This window comes from Bos taurus, chromosome 6 (assembly GCF_002263795.3).
Source record: "Bos taurus isolate L1 Dominette 01449 registration number 42190680 breed Hereford chromosome 6, ARS-UCD2.0, whole genome shotgun sequence".
In the NCBI taxonomy this organism is placed as follows: Eukaryota; Metazoa; Chordata; class Mammalia; order Artiodactyla; family Bovidae; genus Bos; species Bos taurus.
In genome coordinates this window covers 21,805,042-21,826,393 of record NC_037333.1, presented here as the reverse complement: position 1 = coordinate 21,826,393, position 21,352 = coordinate 21,805,042, and the positions used below count along the sequence as shown (strand labels likewise).

At 39.9% G+C, this 21,352-nt stretch overlaps 1 protein-coding gene across 7 annotated transcripts in view; it reads right to left on the bottom strand.

Moving 5' to 3' along the window:
* SLC9B2 (solute carrier family 9 member B2) overlaps positions 1-21,352 on the bottom strand; it is a 65,028-nt gene that overhangs the window by 29,887 nt on the left and 13,789 nt on the right. For 5 of the 7 annotated variants that reach the window (XM_059887658.1, XM_024993418.2, XM_024993419.2 and 2 more), the window contains 6 exons: positions 18,027-18,161; positions 17,195-17,372; positions 12,428-12,598; positions 5,131-5,273; positions 4,158-4,285; positions 1,576-1,751 (listed from right to left, as the gene is read on the bottom strand). In XM_059887658.1, the coding sequence (XP_059743641.1) occupies positions 1,576-1,751; positions 4,158-4,285; positions 5,131-5,273; positions 12,428-12,598; positions 17,195-17,372; positions 18,027-18,116 (886 nt within the window). In that variant the 5' untranslated portion in view covers positions 18,117-18,161. Of the gene's footprint in view, positions 1-1,575; positions 1,752-4,157; positions 4,286-5,130; positions 5,274-12,427; positions 12,599-17,194; positions 17,373-18,026; positions 18,162-21,352 lie in introns of those variants that run through there. The other 2 variants (XM_059887660.1, NM_001193108.2) reach the window with 2 other exon arrangements.

Here is a 21,352-nt window from a genome sequence, read left to right as displayed (position 1 = left end):
TGCCGTGCCCTCCTCAGGCTCTGATAAAGTAAGGTTGTTTAAAAAAAGACTTCTTATGTCCTGCCTCTGGTAATTCTGATTTAGTAAATCTGACAAGGCTTGGGATCCACATTGTAGAAGAGACTGCAGGGAGTTTCCATTCAAAAGGCCTAAGGACCACACTTCGTGCAGCACGGCTGAGGAGGCACAGCATTGCTGACTGCAAAGGTTGTTCAGGCTATCCACAGCCCCCAGCCTTGCAGACCCTCCTCATTGCTCTCCTTGCCCTGCTCTTTATTATCCCCTGGGATTCTAATGCAAACTCTAAAGCCATGGTTTCCATTCCCAGAGGTTCTGATTTAATTGGCCTAAAGGTGGTACCTAACATGAGTATTTTAAAAAACTCCCCAGGTAATACTAGTGTGCAGCTGAGGCTGACAACCATTATTTTAAAGGTGTATATACCAGGAAAACAATGAGAACATACTTCTGGATAGGTACAGCAGAATGAAAAGAGACAAAGTATAGATCTGACTTAATAGGTAAGTGGGAATCCTTGTTGTATTTTTTTTTTTTTTTTTGGCTGCACCACACAGCTTGTGGGATTTTAGTTCTCCAACTAGAGATTGAACCCATACCTCCTGCATTGGAAGAGTGGAGTCTTAACCACTGGGCCACCAGGGAAGTCCCCCTCATTGATTCTTAAACAGGAAGGTAACCTTATGAAAGCCATGTTTTGACAAGATGAATGTTCCCATGACATAGGGCAGGGAGTGTATATATTTGACAACTTTGGGGCAACAGGAAGAGATGAAGTTCTAGGTAATCGGCAGAAATCATATGTAATCAAACAAACAAACAACAAAAAAAAGGGACAATAACTACAGCAGGGTGGAAAGCCTGAAAATCCATGACCTTCTAAGGTGTGTTCCTGTGAGATAATCTGAAGATAATTACAATTAAGCTACAAATACATTTTGCCAATAGTATGAAACCACAAATCTTATCTCCCAATCTTGGACATGGATTAAAAAATGAACTTAAATTTATGCGGCACCAAAGGAGAGTGAAGTCTTAAATACTGGGAGAGAAAAAAATGCCTTCTTTTTTTATTACTACTTAAAATATAATGTGTCCATATCAAACACTAAGTATTAAAAAGATACCCATTAAAATCATTTGCTGCTATTACACATAAAATGTTAAAACTGTTCCTATTTTAGAAGAGTGCTGTTTCTTCCACTTGGCTTGCTCTCTGTCATTGTGCTCCTTGAAAATCTCCTCATCCCTTGTGTGAGGTCTCCAAGACCGAACTTTCCCAGAGGCTCCAAGCAAAAGCTGTTCTAATCCTTCTTTAAACTCTGAAAATTTGAATCTCCCCTTACTGAACTTACCAGACTGCTTGAGCAGTTTCTGTCTAGATGGTGAAGAGAGTAAAGACAGGAAGCTACTGGTCCTGTCTTAGGAATGGAACTAACCCTCGGGAGGTGACTTTTTCTAAGCTGCCTTTATCAAGCAACGATGCCATGCTTGTAACATCATAACCTATGTCTTTAGAGCACGAGAGAACAGCACGCTGTGAACGGATCGGTGTACCTGTGGAGAATGCCATGCCCAGGCAGGTGTTGAAGCCAGTGATGGCCAGAATGTCATCGAAGCTACCAGCAGCCATGAGTAAGGTGGGGATGCCTTTCTCAACACCATAACCTCCTTCCTGCAAAAGGAGCATCGAAGGCACCACGACAGCTGGAGACACAGCACCTAAAACAAAACTAAGCAGGCAGTGCTTTAGGCATTTATGACAGTATCTTACTACCGTTGCTGTTGTTATTAAAATTATAGTGCCCACTACTCTTTTAAAGATTACACTTTAGAAAACTATAGCCTTTCAGATGGCAGCAAAGAACCAAACCAGAAACATATGCACACATACAAGTTCCACAGAACACTTTTTCAAAGTGTGGCTATGGATAATCTATATTGGAATTACTTAGGTTGCCTAAAAATATATATTTATGAGTGTTATAAAAGACCTATTGGAGTTATGCCCCAGGAATCTTTTTTAAAAAAAAAAAAAACAGGACGCGGGAGGCGGCGGCCCTCCATTGGTCGGGCTAGTCGGCCAATCCCTGGAAGTCCGGGAGAGGCGGTGGGGGGCAGTTCGTGCACGACTCCGGAGCCGAGCGGGAAAGTCTGGGGGACCTCGTCCGACCGAGTAGCCGAGGCACCGCCCGCGTCCCGCCGCCGCGTCCCGGCGACTCCTGCGCCGCCCAGGAGAGCGAGCTCCGAGCATCTTGTAGTGCGGCCACTCTTCGGGGCCAGGAGCGGGGAAACCGAGTGCAAGAAACCCCCGGACCCGAACTCAGCCTCTTCCAAATTATTTAAAAAAAAATAAAAAGAAAAAAGAAAAACAAAAAACCATTCATGGTATGAGGTCTGAAAAACACAGACTTTTTGAATTGGAACTCACTAAAATAGGCATTCTAGGACTTTGTATGTAAAATAAAATAGATTAGAAGGAGAAGGCTGTAATGACACTGACTGTGATACTCATCATGGGAGCAGTAGAAACAGCAGAAAGCATTTGAGAGAGCTTACTGCATGCCAAACAGTATTTTAAGCATTTTATATATATTAAGCAAATTAATTCTCACAATAACTCCATGAAATACTTACAATAATTATCTTCATTTTTGCAAATGGGTAAATTGAGGCACAAAGAGGCGAAATGACTTGACAAAGAAGTTATTTGTGTAATGCAAAGTCACAGAGCTGGGATTTGAATCCAAGCCATGTAGCTCCAGGGTCGTAACCCTGAGAAGTAAGAATTTACTTCTTGTCTACTAAATTCTTACTAAGTACTTTCATATTTATTTGCTTCTCATGGCTCTTAACCACATAATCAAAACAGTCTTGTGACAGAAGGAGGAGGAAAACAATGCTGAATGTTGATCACTGTTACTGTATTTTTTATTCTTTGTACAGACTCTCAGATGAGACCTTGCATGTCTCTCACTAACAAGGAGTCACACAGTAAAGATCATGATTTCTTCAATAGTTTATTATAATCACTGCAAAAGTGAGACACCTTTGCTCTTTCTGCATGTGTGCTCAGTTGTGTCTGACTCTTTGAGACTCCAAGGACTGTAGCCTGCTAGGCTCCTCTGTCCATAGAATTTTCCAGGCAAGAATACTGGAGTGGATTGCTGAATTTCCTTCTCCAGGGGATCTTCCCAATCCAGGGATCAAACCCACGTCTTCTGCATCGACAGGTGGATTCTTCACCACTTGTGCCACTTGGGAAGCCCATAAAGTTAGACATACACTATTACACATACTATACTTTGAAGCTAATATTTAGATTATGCTAGAACATCAGCTGCAGAGAAGGCAATGGCACCCCACTCCAGTACTTTTTCCTGGAATATCCCATGGATGGAGGAGCCTGGTAGGCTGCAGTCCATGGGGTCGCTAAGAGTCGGATACGACTGAGCGACTTCACTTTCACTTTTCACTTTCATGCATTGGAGAAGGAAATGGCAACCCACTCCAGTGTTCTTGCCTGGAGAATCCCAGGGATGGGGGAGCCTGGTGGGCTGACGTCTATGGGGTCACACAGAATCGGACACGACTGAAGTGACTTAGCAGCAGCAGAACATCAGCTGAAGAATTGATGCTTTTGAACTGTGGTGTTGGAGAAGACTCCTGAGAGTCCCTTGGACTGCAAGGAGATCCAACCAGTCCATCCTAAAGGAAATCAGTCCTGAATATTCATTGGAAGGACTGATGCTGAAGCTGAAACTCCAATACTCTGGCCACCTGATGCGAAGAACTGACTCATTTGAAAAGACCCTGATGCTGGCAAAGATTGAAGGCAGGAGGAGAAGGGGACGACAGAGGATGAGATGGTTGGCTGGCATCACTGACTCAATGGACATGAGTTTCAGTAAACTCCGGGAGTTGGTGATGGACAGGGAGGCCTGGTGAGCTGCAGTCCACGGGGTCACAAAGAATCAGACACTACTGACTGAACTGAACTGAACTGAAGAACATCAGTGATGTATTTTCTGATGTCCTCAAGAAAATGCTATTATGTGTTCTCCTGTAAGGAATCAGTGAAAGCACTAAAATGTCTGTGCATATTTTCATACAACAACAACAAAAAAATCATGAATTACCCCAGCATGAATCCCCACTGCCATGGTAAACCCATGAGGAAGTAGGCCAGGACAGCAGATGTACACGCTTCTATGAGACAAGGACCCAAGGATAACCTTACACAAACACCCTTCAACTTCTTCAGGGCCTGAAATATAAACACAGACATATTAAAATAATTCTCTAAAGACCTGCAGAGATTATGACCTTAATTGCTTTTGCAATTAATGTGTACTCAGATCATCACACATTTTCTGGGAATGTTCTGCTTAGAACATCCTGTGTTCTAAGTGTTTAGAGAAAGCTTATCTATTCCTCATAGCAGCCACCCTACGATACAGGTAATATCATTATGCCCATTTTGTAGATGTACTTATGCAAAAAGGCATACATTAAAGTGCTTGGCTTCAGATCATGACATCAGTGAGCTGTGGATCTAGGTTTGCACCCAAGCAGGCCGCTTCCAGTGTCTGTGTTCATAATCCACACACTAGCTGATTTAATCCTCTCAGGTTTAGCTTTATTTATAATCTGTGGTCTCCAAATGAGGCTTGGGTGAAAACCTTTATCCCCCAAAATATTCATTCCCACAATCAAAATATACATGTAAAAAGCATTAATAATACCCATACTTGAGACTCATTCTATATACAAGGCAGTTTCCTGAGCCGTACTCAGCCCTAAAATCTTGTACGAGGCTTTGCCCACCAAAAATGACATCTCCTCTCTCTCAAGCATCATCTATAACTACAGCCAATATCTGTCAGAGAAGTGGAGGACCTTTATTCTTGGTGTTGTTGCCGCATAGTAACTCCACTTTTCTCCAAGCAAGAATAGGCAACATCTTCTGGAGCAGTCCTGCATGGATTCTCTTCTTGCCCTGAGAATGTCATGCAGCATCCACCCCCATTCCCAAAGCTCAGTGATTCTAAATACTGGCAGTAGTGAAGGAGCAAAATTCCTAGTCAATAATTAGAAATCTGTACTTCGTACATTTGAATCAAGCCCAAGGCCAGCGCGGACCAGTATGACAGACAGGGCTATGCTTCTCAAAGCAGAAGACCACTTGTGCTTGATCTGTATGTTATCACTGATGACAGGGACATTTCTGATGAGAAAGCCAGCAAGCAGCATGCCTAGAATGGAGAGGTCAACAATTCTTTAGTTTTCAAATAAAGGCAGTAAGTTTTGGCATTTTAGCTATTAAAGAGACAACCCTATAATCCTAGGTAGGTAATATCAATACTTTCTTTTTTGCTTATTCATTAGGTGAAATTAGGCTAAACTTTTAACTAAAAAAATGAAAATAATATAATCAATTAGAGGAGCTAATATAAGGTTTTAATATGCATATTAAAACAACAGATTAGAATAATTAATAATTCCTAATCTGAACCTGAAAGGGAGAAACAGGATACAGTATTTGGAAAATGTGATCAAATTCTAAATGTAAAAAATTTTTAATACAACATCCAGTTTAGTCATCTCTGTGTAAAGAGCAAATAGCTTATGAAATTATTGGCTATGTCAGGTTACCAGAAATATCAATAAATACCTACATGGATTCTATTTTACCTTCACATAATTTAATTAAAAAACACATAACCTGCTCTGCAAAGGCGTAGAGTGAGTTTTGATGAAATGTGATCTGCTCTGTCATGTCAGGTGGTAACTCTCTTTTCACTGAGCCATTCAATAGTCACCAAATGCCTTCAGTGTTTCAGATACTATAATAGGCGTTAGAGATATAATAATGAACAAAAACTGGGTACCACACCTCAACAAGCTTTCAGCCTCTAGGGGAGCAAGACAAATTGACAAAGTGAATTTTGCAGAAGCAGGAGGAAGTGCCGTATGAGCTGAGACAGAAGGGGTGAGTCAGAAGGGCCCCAAGGAGAGGGAAAGGGGTCAAGAGACTGAGGAGGTAAAAAGTCTCTGAAAGAGAAAGCAGTTTCTTCCAAGGTATGAAAACGAAGTGTGGCATTTGGGGAAGGGCAGGTAGCTGAGTGTGACTGAGTAGTTTGTGAGGGAATCCTGCCCTCAGTGACAATACCACGTGTCGTACAAAGGGAAATACTTCTCCAGCAGATACTGTGAGGCCTCTAGCCTCTGTTCTTCAGCACTGTCCTCTTCTCACCGTGCCCTTATAAGCACCACCCGTTAAATGACTGGACACATTTATGAGTGTTGGGATGTTTTGAATATAAGCTATGAGAACAGAAAAGAATCACCAGTGTACTTTTTTGTGACTTGCTCCTGACGCAGACAGGTAAAGAAGCACCCCTCCCAAGCATATTTCATTACTGACATTTCATCTGGAAGAAGGTCTCTAAGTTCTGAATTCTGCAGTCACGGTCTTTCTAGAATTTGTGAAAGTAATAACTGGCCCACAATAACTATTTTTAAAAGAATAATTATAAGAATAATACATGCCTATGGTAAAGTTAAAAATTACTGACAAGGATAAAGTGACAAGTATATGCCCTTCCTCAATTGCAACTTTTGATCTTCATTCCTCAAAGGTTTGTTTCCACTGTTAAGGATTTTCTGTCCACTTTCAGAAAGTTTCAATACCTATTTAAGCATGCCTGTGTGTGTGTGTGTGTGTGTGTGTGTGTGCTGGACACAAATAAAAGCACATTTATATACCACTGTATAATTTTTTCCTCATTTAACAATATATCCTGGACATATTCCTACGGAGGTGTGCACATACATATACACACACACGTGTGCGTGCACGTGCATATGTTTATGTGTATGTGTGTGTGTGTGTTTGCTTTATTTTTTAATAGTTGCAAAAGAATCTCATTGGAAGTACCATAATTTTGGGACCAATTAATGAACTTAAAAGATTTTTCACTACAAACGTTGCTGAAATGAGCACAGTTCACACATCAAGTGTTTATTAAGGGCCAAACCTTTATGATGCCCTGATAATACAGGGTAGAGCGAGACCAACATGGTCCTTGTCCACATGGAACTCACATATTTGTAGGTTTGTATAAATATATCCACAGGATAATTTCTAGCAGTGGAAATATTAAGTCCTAAGGTATAGGCATATTTAATATTTATGGATACTGATGAATTATCAAGTACAAAATATTGCACTAACCATATATTTTATTAGTATGTCAATCATTCCTTACTGAAACTTAAAATGTGGATCTAAACCAGCCCTAAATTATGATAGCATGTAACCACCTGAAATCAAAAAGAATAATAATCTAAAATGTTATGAGGCTTTCTTGGAATATTAAGGTAGAAGGGAGCATTTTTTGTTCCCCAAATGAAAGTGAAAGTTTCCCCGGGACTCGGTTTCCTTTGCCAGTGGTCTGGGTTGCTGGCACCACCTGACAGCAACTTGGCTGGTGTCCTCTTCTTGCCTTTAAGCCCACGTGGGCCTCTCTCTTGGTTGTGGAAGAAAGAAGACCTCCTTTGATGGAGGACTGTTATTCTTTTTTTTCTTAATTTGTATCATGGAAATTTTTTCAATAATAATTTGCTTCAAAAAATCTTGGAAGTAGATGAAATAAGATTGGCCATGAATTGATAACTCTTGCATATTTAAAAATATTTCCATTTAAGAATAAAAAAGAATAATATTCCTCTATTAAGACAGGTGTTCTTTCCTCCACAACCAACGGAGAGGCCCAAGTGGGCTTACAGGTAAGAAGAAGAACACTCAAATAAAAATCATCAGCACAGACCACTGGCAAAGGAAAGTGGTCCAGGGAAATTCCCTTCAGGTTCATTTTGGGAACAAAACATGCAACTTCATCCCCCATTGCCAGCCATTATTTCTTCCTTAGGTCTTTAAAAAAATATTTATTTATGTACTTATTTTGGTCGTGCTAGGCATTAGTTGCAGTACGTGGGATCTTTAGTTGCAGCGCGTTGGATCTAGTACCCTGACCAGGGATTGAACCTGGGCCCCTGAATTGGGAACGTAGAGTCTTAGACACTGGACCACCAGGGAAGTCCCTCTAGCAATTATTTCAATGAGTTTTTGAAACTATAGAACGGGCAATTAGCATACACATTCTGTCATAACAAGCCTTTATGAATTCAGATAATGTTCCAGTTTCAGATCCTGACCCTATTACAATAGTGATTTGAGTGACACTTAGTGGTAAAGAATCCACCTGGGATGCAGAAGATGCAGGAGATGTTGGTTAGATCCCTGGGTTGGGAAGATACCCTGGGGGAGGAAATGGCAAGCCATTCCAGTATTCTTGCCTGGAGAAACCCCACTGACAGAGGAGCCTTACAGGTAACAGTTTATAGGATGGCAAAGAGTTGGACATAACTGAAGCGACTGAGCACACACTACTACAATAAGAACTGGTAAACTTTTTTCTGTTACAAGTATTAACACTGCAAAAAGGGACGGTAAGATACATCAGATATGTGACCTTCGAGAATAGTTTCAGTTACCCCAGGAGATTTCACGTGATCTTAAAGCCCAGGGATGTACCACCTGGCTACATGGTATATTTTGTTGTAATAACAGGCATAGAATGGGGAAAAAAAGATGAAGTATAAAGCACTTTTTCATGGATTCTGGAACAGCAGTCTCAACTTAGGTTGCATATTAGAATCACTTGGGGAGCTTTTAAAAATTCTGATGCCCAGGGCATATAGCGCATCAATTAATTCAGAATCTTTGGGCACCAGCTTTTAAAAAGCTTTCTGAAATGATTCCTATGTGATTGAAAACTTATGATTATTAGACTATTTGAAAAACCTAAGATAACTTATTGGGCTTCCCTGGTGGGGAAGCAGGAGACCTAGGTTTGATCCCTGGGTCGGGAAGATCCCCTGCAGGAGGAAATGGCAACCCACTCCAAAATTTTTGCCTGGAGAATTCCATGGACAGAGGAGCCTGGCTGGCTATAGTCCACAGGGTCACAAAAGAGTCGGACACGACTGAAGTGACTAACTCTGTCTCTAAACAACTGATTAGAAATGCAAAATCTCAGGCCCCATCCTCAGATCTACTTAATTAGAAGCTGCATTGTAACAAGGTCCCAAGGTCATTTTTCTATGATAAAGTTTGAGAAACACTGATTTAGATATATTAGCAGCAAACACTTTCCGCCAAGGGGCAGATCAGATGAGAGACATCTTAGATTTTGTGGGCCACAGGGTCTCTCACTTCTCAACTCTGCACTGGGGTGTGAATACAGCCAGACAATACATAGAGGAATGAGCATGGGTACATTCCAGTAATATCTTATTTACAAAAGATATGGATGGCCAACCTTTTATCATAGCACACAGGCATATCTAGGGCTTCTCTCACAGCTCAGTTGGTAAAGAATCCGCCTGTAATGCAGGAGACCCCAGTTTAAAACTGGGTCGGGAAGATGCCCTGGAGAAGGGATGGGCTACCTACTCCAGTTTTCTTGGACTTCCCTTGTGGCTCAGCTGGCAAATAATCCACCTGCAATGTAGGAGATCTGGGTTCAATCCCTAGGTTGGGAAGATCCCCTGGATAAGGGAAAGGCTACCCACTCCAGTATTCTGGCCTGGAGAATTCCCGGAAGGTCACAAAGAGTCGGACACGACTGAGTGACTTTTACTTTCACTTCACAGGCCATATCTAGAAACAATTCATTTTAACAACAATGCCATTAATAAACTTCAGAGAATAAAAAGCACTCATGATAAGTAATATGAATTAAGCAAAAAAAGAAGAAAAAAAAAAAACCCAAACACAAAATCCCTGTGCTGCTGTTACTTCAGTCGTGTCCGACTCTGTGCGACCCCATAGACGGCAGCTCACCAGGCTCCTCCACCCATGCGATTTTCCAGGCAAGAGTACTGGAGTGGGGTGCCATTGCCTTCTCCGCAAAAACCCTGTAGTTTTACCTAACATTGAAAAATATATTAAGAAATAGTGCATGATAAGATGTAAATAACTGACTTCCCTGGTGGCTCAGTGGTAAAAAATCTGCCTGCCGGTGCAGGAGACACGGGTTCTATCCCTAATCTGGGGAGATCCCACATGCCTGGGTAGCTAAGCCTGGGTGCCACAAGTACTGAGCCTGTGTTCTAGAGCCTGGGAACCGCAACTCAACTACTGATATCTGGGTGCCCTAGAGCCCATGCTTCGCAACATAAGACGCCACTGCAATGACAAGCCCAGGCACCGCAACTAGAGAGTAGCCCTGCTTGTCGCAACTAGAGAAAAGCCTGCACAGAGATGAAGGCCCAGCACAGCCAAAAATAAGATAAGTGATAGATAATTTCCCTAAAGATGTAAATAACTCGTTCTTTTCATATTTAGCTTCGACTGCTGATCACAGAGGAGCTTCCCAGGTGGCACTAGTGGTAAAGAATCTGCCTGCAATGCAGGAGATGCAAGAGATATGGGTTTGATCCCTGGGTCAGGAAGATCCCCTGGAGGAGGAAATGGTAACCCACTCCAGTATTCTTGCCTGGGAAACCCCATGGACAGAGGAGCCTGGTGGGCTACAGTCCATGGGGTCACAAAGTGTCAGACATGACTGAAGTGCTGCTGCTGACCACAAATTCAAAAGCAAATATATTCATCGTCCTCGCTAACATAAAATAACAGAAAACAATTTGACTCAGGAAATGTGTGCAAATATATCTGTGTGTGTAAAAGGTATGCAATTTTTAAATAAAAGTGATTTATGTATCTGTTAGAAAAGGACACAAAATCTCTTTTGTGATAGGTGACCCCAGAGATGGCAGCCCACCAGGCTCCCCCGTCCCTGGGATTCTCCAGGCAAGAACACTGGAGTGGGTTGCCATTTCCTTCTCCAACGCATGAGAGTGAAAAATCAAAGTGAAGTCGCTTAGTCATGTCTGACTCTTTGCAACCCCATGGACTGCAGCCCACCAGACTCCCCCATCCATGGGATTTTCCAGGCAAGAGTACTGGAGTGGGGTGCCATAATAATATGCTGGTAAATGCTTAATAATTAGATCTCCAAAGAAGTGTATTTATATGTATATATTTACATATTTGTTATAAATTTTACTGATATAAAGGATGTACAGAATATAGTTTATAAATATACAACAGTTATCACTGTGTCTGACTCTTTGTGACCCCATGGACTGTAGCCCACCAGGCTCCTCTGTCCATGGGATTCTCCAGGCAAGAATACTGGAGTGGGTTGCTGTGCCCTCCTCCAGGGGATCTTCCCAACTCAGGAATTGAACCTAGGTCTCTTTCACTTCACCCACTCCAGTATTCTTGCCTGGAGAATCCCAGGGACAGAGGAGCCTAGTGGGCTGCCCTCTATGGGGTCACACAGAGTAGGACACAACTGAGGCGACTTACCAGCAGCAGCAGCAGCAGCAGCTCTTGCACTTCAGGCAGATTCTTTACCAATTGAGCTATCCGGGAAGCCCTAAATTCTGTGTAGCCAATTGATTTTCACAGAATGCTCTCATTGTTTTTCATTGTTGAATTCCATATTCATAACCAACTATGGTTGCAGTTCAACCGTGAATTGACAAAATCACATTACAAATAAATGCTTGACTACTATCTGGTTTAGCAAAGAAGTCACTTATATCACTTATGAGTGAGTATAGTGACATCAGGAATATCGGTTGATCGTTTTGTTTATGTTAATGAATAAGATGAAAATGAAACAATGAAAATGCATGTTGGAACATCACTCATTTATCAATGATGTGAATGTTAATAACATATTAAGTCCTAATTTTTAGCACTTGCTGATTTCTGTTGTACAGATACTTCCACCATGGTTGATGTTAAGCTACCAACACAGTGTCAAAGAATGTGGATTTAGGAAGACAGTGAGAGGTACACCATAATATATTATTTTCATAATCTCAAGAGCATACATAAGAGAAATATTTAGTAAAATAATTAGGAAATGATCTGTTTTGAGTATGTATTGCTCTTGTTTTTATTGTAAGCTATTTCATTTAAATTACATATAACTTAATTTTTAAAAATTGCTGTTTAGGGAATTCCCTGGCAGTCCGGTGGTTAAGGCCTCAGTGCTTTCACTTCTGGGATCTGGGTTCAATCCCTGGTTGGAAGATTAAGATCCCACAAATGGCATGGCCAAAAAATACACAAATAAGTCAATAAAAATCTATTTAAAAATCTTCTTAACAACCTGCTCACTGATCTTAAAATGTAACAACTGGCTTTTGTTTTGGCTCTAGTACAGCAAATACAAAAATATTTTATATTTATCTCCCAAAGCTTTCCAAGCTATTGTTTTTAAAATATGATTTACTCTGAAGAAAACAGGAAGTGTTTAGCACTTACCCAGAAGAGGAGGCAGTGGAGGTAACGTAGGTAACTTAATGAGTCCAAAAAGTTTACCTCCAATGATGGCACAATAGAATAGCATTATAATTCCAAACAAGTTTCCTCCAGGAAGACATTCACTGCCAGTAACTGACCAAACCACAGCCCACAGAAGAATCACCATGGTAACTGAAATAAACCAGGAAAACTAGTTTCTACCAATGAGTTGTCATCTGCAGGTTTTAATATAATCCAATCATAAGAAATGAAAACTACAAAATTTTACAACACAAGGATGATGTATGCAAATTGAAAAATAAATCATTTAGACATTCAGAGGATCCCCCCAAAAAAGAAAATGAATACATAATACAAATATTTATAATCACATGTAAGTTTTTAAAAACATCAGTAAAATAAACAATTGGGCAATTATCAACTGTCTTAAAAAATAGGATATTACCAGTGACTCTGAATCTACCTATGCACCCCTCTTAATCCTATCACCCACTTCTTTTCACACTGTCAGACGAAACTACTATTTTGGATATTTTACAATTCCCTTATTTTTTCTTGTAATTTTACCATCAATATTCACTAGTTAATAAAAAAAGAAGAACAGTCGCTATCTTTATCCTCTTCACGGAACATGAGAACACCTGAACAATCATACTCCAGTATTTTAGTATTCAAGTTCTGCTTTGAATTAAACTTTATTGTTTAATTATTGCTTCTTTTCTATAGTCAATATCTGTTTAGAATTACCCACATACTTACCTTTTTTTGATCATCATTCATTATGGCATCTCAAACCTTTCATCTGGACAATTATTTTGCTGCCTGAAGTATTTCCTTTTGGAGAGGCATGTCTATTAGAATGTGAGATATGTTTCCCTGTTTGATAACCCTGTGTTCTACAAAATTGAACTTTGAAAACAGAAAGGCTCACAGGAAAAAGAATAGGGCAGACCACTCACAACTCAAAACTTGTGACCAAAGCACTAACGAAAACAACAATCCTAATAAAAGTACCAGCACAGTTATATCTCCACTAATATTTGTATCTCCCATAATCAACCTCTTCATTGCAGACTTAGACCCTGGAACCAGGGAATTTCTGGGCTGTTCAGAGGTTAGGCCTTGGCACTTTCACTGCAGTGTCCTGGGTTTGATCCCTAGCTGGTGAACTAAATTCCACATGCTGTGTGGCTTGGCCAAAAAAAAAAAAACAAAAAACCCCAAAAAACCCAACAACTGAAACGCTGGAATCACACTTGGTATTTCAAGATGTAGAATCTTGAAAGCATTTCCTCTAGATAGAGAGCAGTTTCACCAAAATCTGACCCAGACTGTAGTCTTTTCCACTAATCAAATGGTTTGTTGTTAATTTTTTTTTAACTGGGGTAAGTGTTAGCAAATTCTTCATCTACATGTGGTCTCATTAGATACCTTAACATTATGGCAAGTTTAAATGTTTGAATCCCTAAGAGAACAACTAACTGCCTGAAAAGAAGGAATTTGCACAGGATGTTCAGCTTTTAAAAATGTTTTATCTTTAAAGTTAATAAAGCTTTATAATTGTAATACCTAATCTTTTACTTTGTACTTAATCTGTTATTGCTCAATCATGTTAAATATTAATATGCCAGGAAAAATTATATACAAAAATGCAAACTCCATATTACAGCAACACAATTACCTATTTGCCATTGCATATAAACTAATTCAGAGATCAAATTGCCAACATCCATTGGATCACTGAGAAAGCAACAGACTTCCAGAAAAACATCTACTTCTGCTTTATTGACTACACCAAACCCTTTTACTGTATGGATCACAACAAACTCTGGAAAATTGTTAAAGATATGGGAATACCAGACCACCTGATCTGCCTCCTGAGATGTGTATGCAGGTCAAGAAGCAACAGTTAGAACTGGACATGGAACAACAGACTGGTTCCAAATTGGGAGAGGAGCATGTCAAGGCTGTATATTGTCACCCTGCTTATTTAACTTCTATGCAGAGTACATCATGAGAAATCCTGGACTGGATGAAGCACAAGCTGGAATCAAGACTGCTGGGAGAAATATCAATAACCTCAGATATGCAAATGATACCACCCTTATGTCAGAAAGTGAAGAAGAACTAGAGTCTCTTGATGAAAGTGAAAGTGAAAGTGGAGAGTGAAAAAGTTGGCTTAAAGCTCAACATTCAGAAAACGAAGATCATGGCATCTGGTCCCATCACTTCATGGGAAATAGATGGGGAAACAGTGGAAACAGTGTCAGACTTTATTTTTTTGGCTCCAAAATCACTGCAGATGGTGACTGCAGCCAGGAAATTAAAAGACGCTTACTCCTTGGAAGAAAAGTTGTGACCAATCTATATAGCATATTCAAAAGCAAAGACATTACTTTGCCAACAAAGGTCCATCTAGTCAAGGCTATGGTTTTTCCAGTGGTCATGTATGGTTGTGAGAGTTGGACTCTGAAGAAAGCTGAGCGCTGAAGAATTGATGCTTTTGAACTGTGGTTTTGAAGACTCTTGAGAGTCTCTTGGACTGCCAGGAGATCCAACCAGTCCATCCTAAAGGAGATCAGTCCTGGGTGTTCTTTGGAAGGAATGACGTTAAAGCTGAAACTCCAGTACTTTGGCCACCTCATGCGAAGAGTTGACTCATTGGAAAAGACTCTGATGCTGGGTGGGATTGGGGGCAGGAGGAGAAGGGGACGACAGAGGATGAGATGGCTAGATGGCATCACCGACTCGATGGATGTGAGTCTGAGTGAACTCTGGGAGTTGGTGATGGACAGGGAGGCATGGCGTGCTGCGATTCATGGGGTCGCAAAGAGTAGGACATGACTGAGCGACTGAACTGAACTGAACTGAACTTTTATTTTATCATAGCAAAAACCCAGTTTTATACGAAGTTCAGAAAGGTAGAATTAAGAATTTTTTACTTTAATACTACTTTTTTTTAAAAAACCTATAATTTTCCTTTTCCTTTCTCATATTCATAACGAAGTTCTAAATACATAGTAAATGTACATTCATAAGGTTTCTCTGAATCATGTTTCATTCAATTAATAATTTATTATCTATAATTTTGAAAAATAGTATTTTCCCAGGTAAGATTTACTCCTTTAAGAAGAATACTTTGTGTACTGAATACTTTGTGTATAGGGGGACAAAAGTAGTCTTGTCAGCCATGGAAGCAGAAGCACAAGAACACAAGTGAGAGTTGTTTATATATCATGAGTCCCCATTTCTCAAGCAGCTTTATAGATAATGATTACAGAATTTAAAAAAATTAGTCTCCAAGGGAATTCCCGGGAGATCCAGTGGTAAGGACGTGGCGTTTTCACTGCTGTGGCCCGGGTTCAATCCCTGGTCAGGGAACTAAGATCCCTGCAAACCACGCAGCTGAAAAAACAAAACAACCACGAAAACAAACAACAACGATGCCCTCCAAACCCTTCATCTTAAAAAAACAAAATCGTCTCCAAATCACATCATTCATGTATACCCTGCCCTTAGTGCAATCCATGTGTTTTGTACTTTATCTTTGGGACTTGTTGGAGACTTAAATATTTTAACTAGAAGGGTGCCATTACTTAAACAGAGAAAGTTAAAAAGGACAGAAAGATTATTACATTATCTATTGCTTTCTCAACCGGTGTATATTTTGGAACCTAGTTTTCTCTACAAATTTTAGATAAACTTTGAGGTTTTTTTTCCTTAAGGTAGTTTAAAAACTTACCTAATTTCATTGAAAACATACTGGAGCCTGAAGTATCATATAACATATTATGCTTGGCTTCCACTATCCTAGTTGAGAATGATAAAAATGTTTTTCAGAGCTCATAAATGAAGTATAACTATAAAGAAGTGAGTCTGATTTTTCAGTAAACATACTTTGAGATCAACATATTTATTGGGGGAAGCCATATATTTACTCTAATGACACTGTCATTACTCAATGAAGTTTTTGAACCTGTCTTTAAATTTGTGTTTATAGACAAGTTTCAATCCCCTTCTCCTTTTTCCTACCATATTACACACCCTCCAATATACATATAATATACACACACACACACATTCTATTTGAACAAAAACAGCATTACTGAATCTGGACATCCATTTATTTACCAAATTGATAGAATAATGTTGAGATGCCTCCAAAAACCACATCCATTCCTAAAGGACAAATAGATCCTAACCCTAACAACATTCAAAATAGTGCTAAGATAATCCCTACCCCCCCCAAATTTTAAGAGCAGCAATAAGCTGAACTGGAAAATAGGATCTTTACTTAAAAAAATGATGAATTCATTTGGAAGTAAAAACTGAGCTGTTTGCTCAAACACTACTGGCATTACTTAACAGTAATGAGAACTAATATTTATGCAGTGCTTTTCTGCTTGTCAGTGATTTCTCAATCATTTTTCCAATTGGAAGCCTTATATAACCCTGTGAAATTCCTCAGATACAGAAAAGGTAGATGCGTTTGATCTCTGATCTCTCCCTCTTCCTACTAGCTTTAACAGCGGTGACGGCGGTGCTCTGGAAAGCCCTGTGTTGAAGGTGGCAGAGCCTGTCAGCCTGGGACCCTGAAGGACTACGGAGCAGAGTTACCTACAATTATAAATCATTCACCGTGTAGTTCTTATGTGAGAGAGAAGTAACGTCTTTTTGTCCTTTAAGCCATATTATTTTGGAATCGATCATTATAACAACTTTATCTTTTACCCTCTTGTTCTGAATTCATCCTTACCATGTACATACCATTTGTTATTACTCTAGCCAGTAAACCACGTGGAGGGCAAGCGTGTATTTGTCTTCGTCTTTGCAAATGATTTGGTTCAGCTGGTGTTTCTTGCATTTTTTCATTGTTATTCAGTAAGTTACTTCCTTCTGTTGGTTCATTTCCATCTATACCTCTGAGGTTCATACCTGTTTCCTGCTGTGTTTAAAGCAATTAAACAATTCTTACAACTGTGTATTTACTGTACCTTTTTATAGTTACTGAGCTATCGCATCACAAATCAAATTTCCGTTGCTAGAATCAAGGCTGACACTTTACAGGAGAAACAAACAGCTTCATTACTAGCCAACTGGTGAATGCTTGGAACAAGAACTATGCAAGGAGTACTTACCTCTGAGTCAATATTTGCAGCATTATTGAGTCACATAAAATTCCATTATGTTTTTCAATACCGGGTTTAAAAATTAGCCTATTTAAAACAACACCTCAAGGCAATAGCTACTAAATATGTCAGAGTGATTAAAAAAGAGACAATCATCTGTGGTGAAAACAAATTCACATTCATTCATTTACTTGAATTTTAAGCAATAAAGAAAGAGGTGGAAGAAACCAGCACCATTCTAGAGGTTAGGCTGGGAACATGAAGTATCTCACAGGCTCTCCATGTAGGGCCAGCTGCTGACTATCTGGGAAAACTAGTAATCACACCTACCATCAGTTTGGGGATTTAAGAATGGAGAGAATTGTTAACTGAGTGACAGAGAATGAACAGAATACAATTCTGTCAAGGATTTGGAAAAATACAGTCCCCACCTTAAGGAAATGGTTGGGATGTTTTACATTTGATCATACCTGTCTTCCTTGGTATGAGGAGGCTGTGTGATTCACCTCTGTGGATGGTTCTGAATCTTTGTGCGCAGCTCTTTCATCTTGATTCCTCATGATTTATAATTAAGAATAAGATGATATAGGGAAGAGGAAGAAGATCTGTTTTGAAAGAGAAAGAGTATAGGTATAGAATAGCAATTTGAGATTTAAATAAATTATTTAAACAGCAATTTGAGCAATTTAAATGAATATAATGGCTAAAATAGGTTACACTATTATTAACTTTCAACTGAATTTTGTTTTTTTGGATTACAGTATATTTTCCTAATTCTTACCTTTTTACCTTTCTTGAAAAAGCCGTTGTTCACCATCATATTTTTATATGATTTCTTTCCCACCCTACTTTCTGAGTTGTACTTCAAATAATCTTAGTAATATGTCTGTTATATTCTCCTCTCTAATGGGTCATTTTGAAGCAGAAAAGGGGCAGGTAGCTTTCCAATACTGACACGAGGAAATGAGGCACCGAAGAGAAATCTATGGATTCCATCATATTCAGAGAAACTATAGTCACTAGTTCCTGCTTAGTTCTTATTTCAAAATTAAAGTAAAAAAAAAAACAAAAAACACAGCTCAAGGATGGAGCAGCCACAATGTTTTAGACACTGATAAGTGGTAGGACAGTCTCTTGATAGTCACTTGGATCACGCAAATATTACCAAAGCGCATCCTTTATTCTCTACAGACTTACAATACACCCCCTCCCCCAAATCACTTATATGAAGTAACTAAAAAAACTGATAGGGCAGACCTGTAATTGGTTTCAGAAACACCCACTTCAATCTCTTCTCCCTTGGCCTCCCCTGCTATATAGGCTGAAAAACCAAATTTTCCAATTCCTATCGACTTCTGCAGCTAGAGGTGCCCATGTGTCATACTTCCACATAATAAGCTATAAGTGGGAGTCCCTGGGGAGGAGTTTCATTCCCAAACAATACGAAAAGGCCTTTCGAGGACAATACTGTTTACTCTTTGCCCTCTCATATTTCTTTCTCCTTCTCAGAATGTCGATATACTACTTGGAGGGTCAACAGCCATCTTCCAACCACGAGAATAGAAATTCCTATACCCAGATAGTAGACAAGTAAGGAGGAGCCGGTTCCTTGATGACATCATGAGTTGTTGCATCAGTCTTGGACTGCCAAGCTCTGGAGTAATTGTATAAACCACTATCAGTCAAGTTTTCTTTTTTCTATTAACAAAACTTATTCCTAATGCAACAAATATGATGAGTATTATAACAGAGGTACAAACTATAAGTTTTGACAGAACCAAAGAGAAAATGATGTGAGAGAAGGGAAAATCTAAGTCTATACACATGAAAGTGTCTAATACGTGGTCAACATTCATGACCAAGGATTAATCAGGACACCTGCCTCAAGGAGTCATTCTCTGTTTAACAAAATGCAAGATGTTTGCATTTAAAATTTCACAGAAAATTATATTCTTTCCACCATCACAACCATCACCACCATTTTTCTTCCTCACAAAACACAATGTTGGTCACAGTGGCATCTCAAAAAGCTTCAGTCTGATTTTTTATTATATATTATATAGTGCTTCTCTGCTGGCTCAGTGGTAAAGAATCTGCCTGCAATGCAGGAGACGAGGGTTCAATCCCTGGGTCAGGAAGATCCCCTGGAGGAGGAAATGGCAACCCATTCCAGTATTCTTGCCAGGAGAATCCCATGGACAGAGGAGCCTGGCGGGCTACAGTCCATGGGGTTCCAAAAGGGCAGGACATGACTTAGAATCTAAATAACAACATAAACTATATATAATAAATTGTGCTGCTAAATCGCTTCAGTCGTGTCCGACTCTGTGCGACCCCATAGACGGCAGCCCATCAGGCTCCATCCCTGGAATTCTCCAGGCAAGAACACAGGAGTGGGTTGCCATTTCCTTCTCCAATGCATGAAAGTGAAAAGTGAAAACGAAGTCATGTCCGACTCTTAGCGACCCCATGGACTGCAGCCTACCAGGCTCCTCCGTCCATGGGATTTTCCAGGCAAGAGTGCTGGAGTGGGTTGCCATATTTATATAATAAATACACATATATAAAATATACATTATATATGTAGATATAGTTTTTAAAATTTAAATACTTAAAAATTTAGATTCATAATGAGAAAGAATGGCATTTTGACAGGAAAATGTGAGTTCAGAGAACCCTTGTCTTAAAGGCACAGAGGCATAAATGCCAGTGGAATGTAAGGGAAAACTCTTGAAGCATGTGGTGGGAAGCTGTGATTAGGGAAGATGAGGTTGGAGAGTTAGGACACTGTATCCTGAACCAAGGCACTTGGCCTTCACCTTCTGTTGAGAATGAGCCCCTAATATAGTAAGTAATGAGGTCTCCTGGCTCTGGATTTGGACAAACCTGGGTCTGAAGTCCAGCTCCCTCATATACCAAATTTCTTAGCCTCTTTGTAAGGACTTCCCTATCCAAAAAACGGAGACAAGAGTACTTCCAACCATGCACATGGTAGGCATTCAACAGTACTGGTTATTATCCACTCATACTCTTCCTTCCTAATTATCATACATCTCTAAGATTCTTTTTGCTTTTCCTATTAAACCAGAATGAAGTCTCCCCAGTCTTGAAGAACTGACAACATAATCCCACTGACTTTCTTTGATCACGCTTTTAACGTCTTTCTTTCAAGGCCAACTTCTTGATTAGGGGGTGTAACACTCACTACTGCCATTTCTTCACCTTTCTCATGAGTAGAATTCCATAACAACTCCTGAGCAGTAATATAAATGCTATAAAATGTGAGGATAAATATCTTTTCCATAGGGGATATTTAGAGTTTTGGCCAGCCACACATCTTTCTCCACCGTTTTTGGTAAGAGCACACTAATTTCCTCTTGTGGAATCCGCACCTCCTCTATTCCCTCTCTGTTCGGTTCATGTGAGACTGTTATGCTACCCTTCCCAATCCCCATGCTCCCCCAGTGCTCCAGAAATGGGGACAGGCTTGGCCAATGAGGGAACCTCTTCTCTGGTGACCTTGACAGGTTCAGGCATGAACATGTGACCCATACCTGGCAAATGAGAGTCAGATTTAGAGTGTTTACTGGAGCCATTAAGAGCTTTCTTTCTGTTGGGGTTACTAAGCCTAGACTTGCTGATGACAATCCTTGGTACAAAAGCCTTCTAAAGTATGAAGTAATTAGCCACAAGGCAAAGCAGGGTCTTATTATGGAAAGTCAAAAAGAGAAAGCTCTAAATTAACAATCACACTGTTGATGCATCTGGGAGCAGCTGCTTTTCAGTTAGGTGAGCC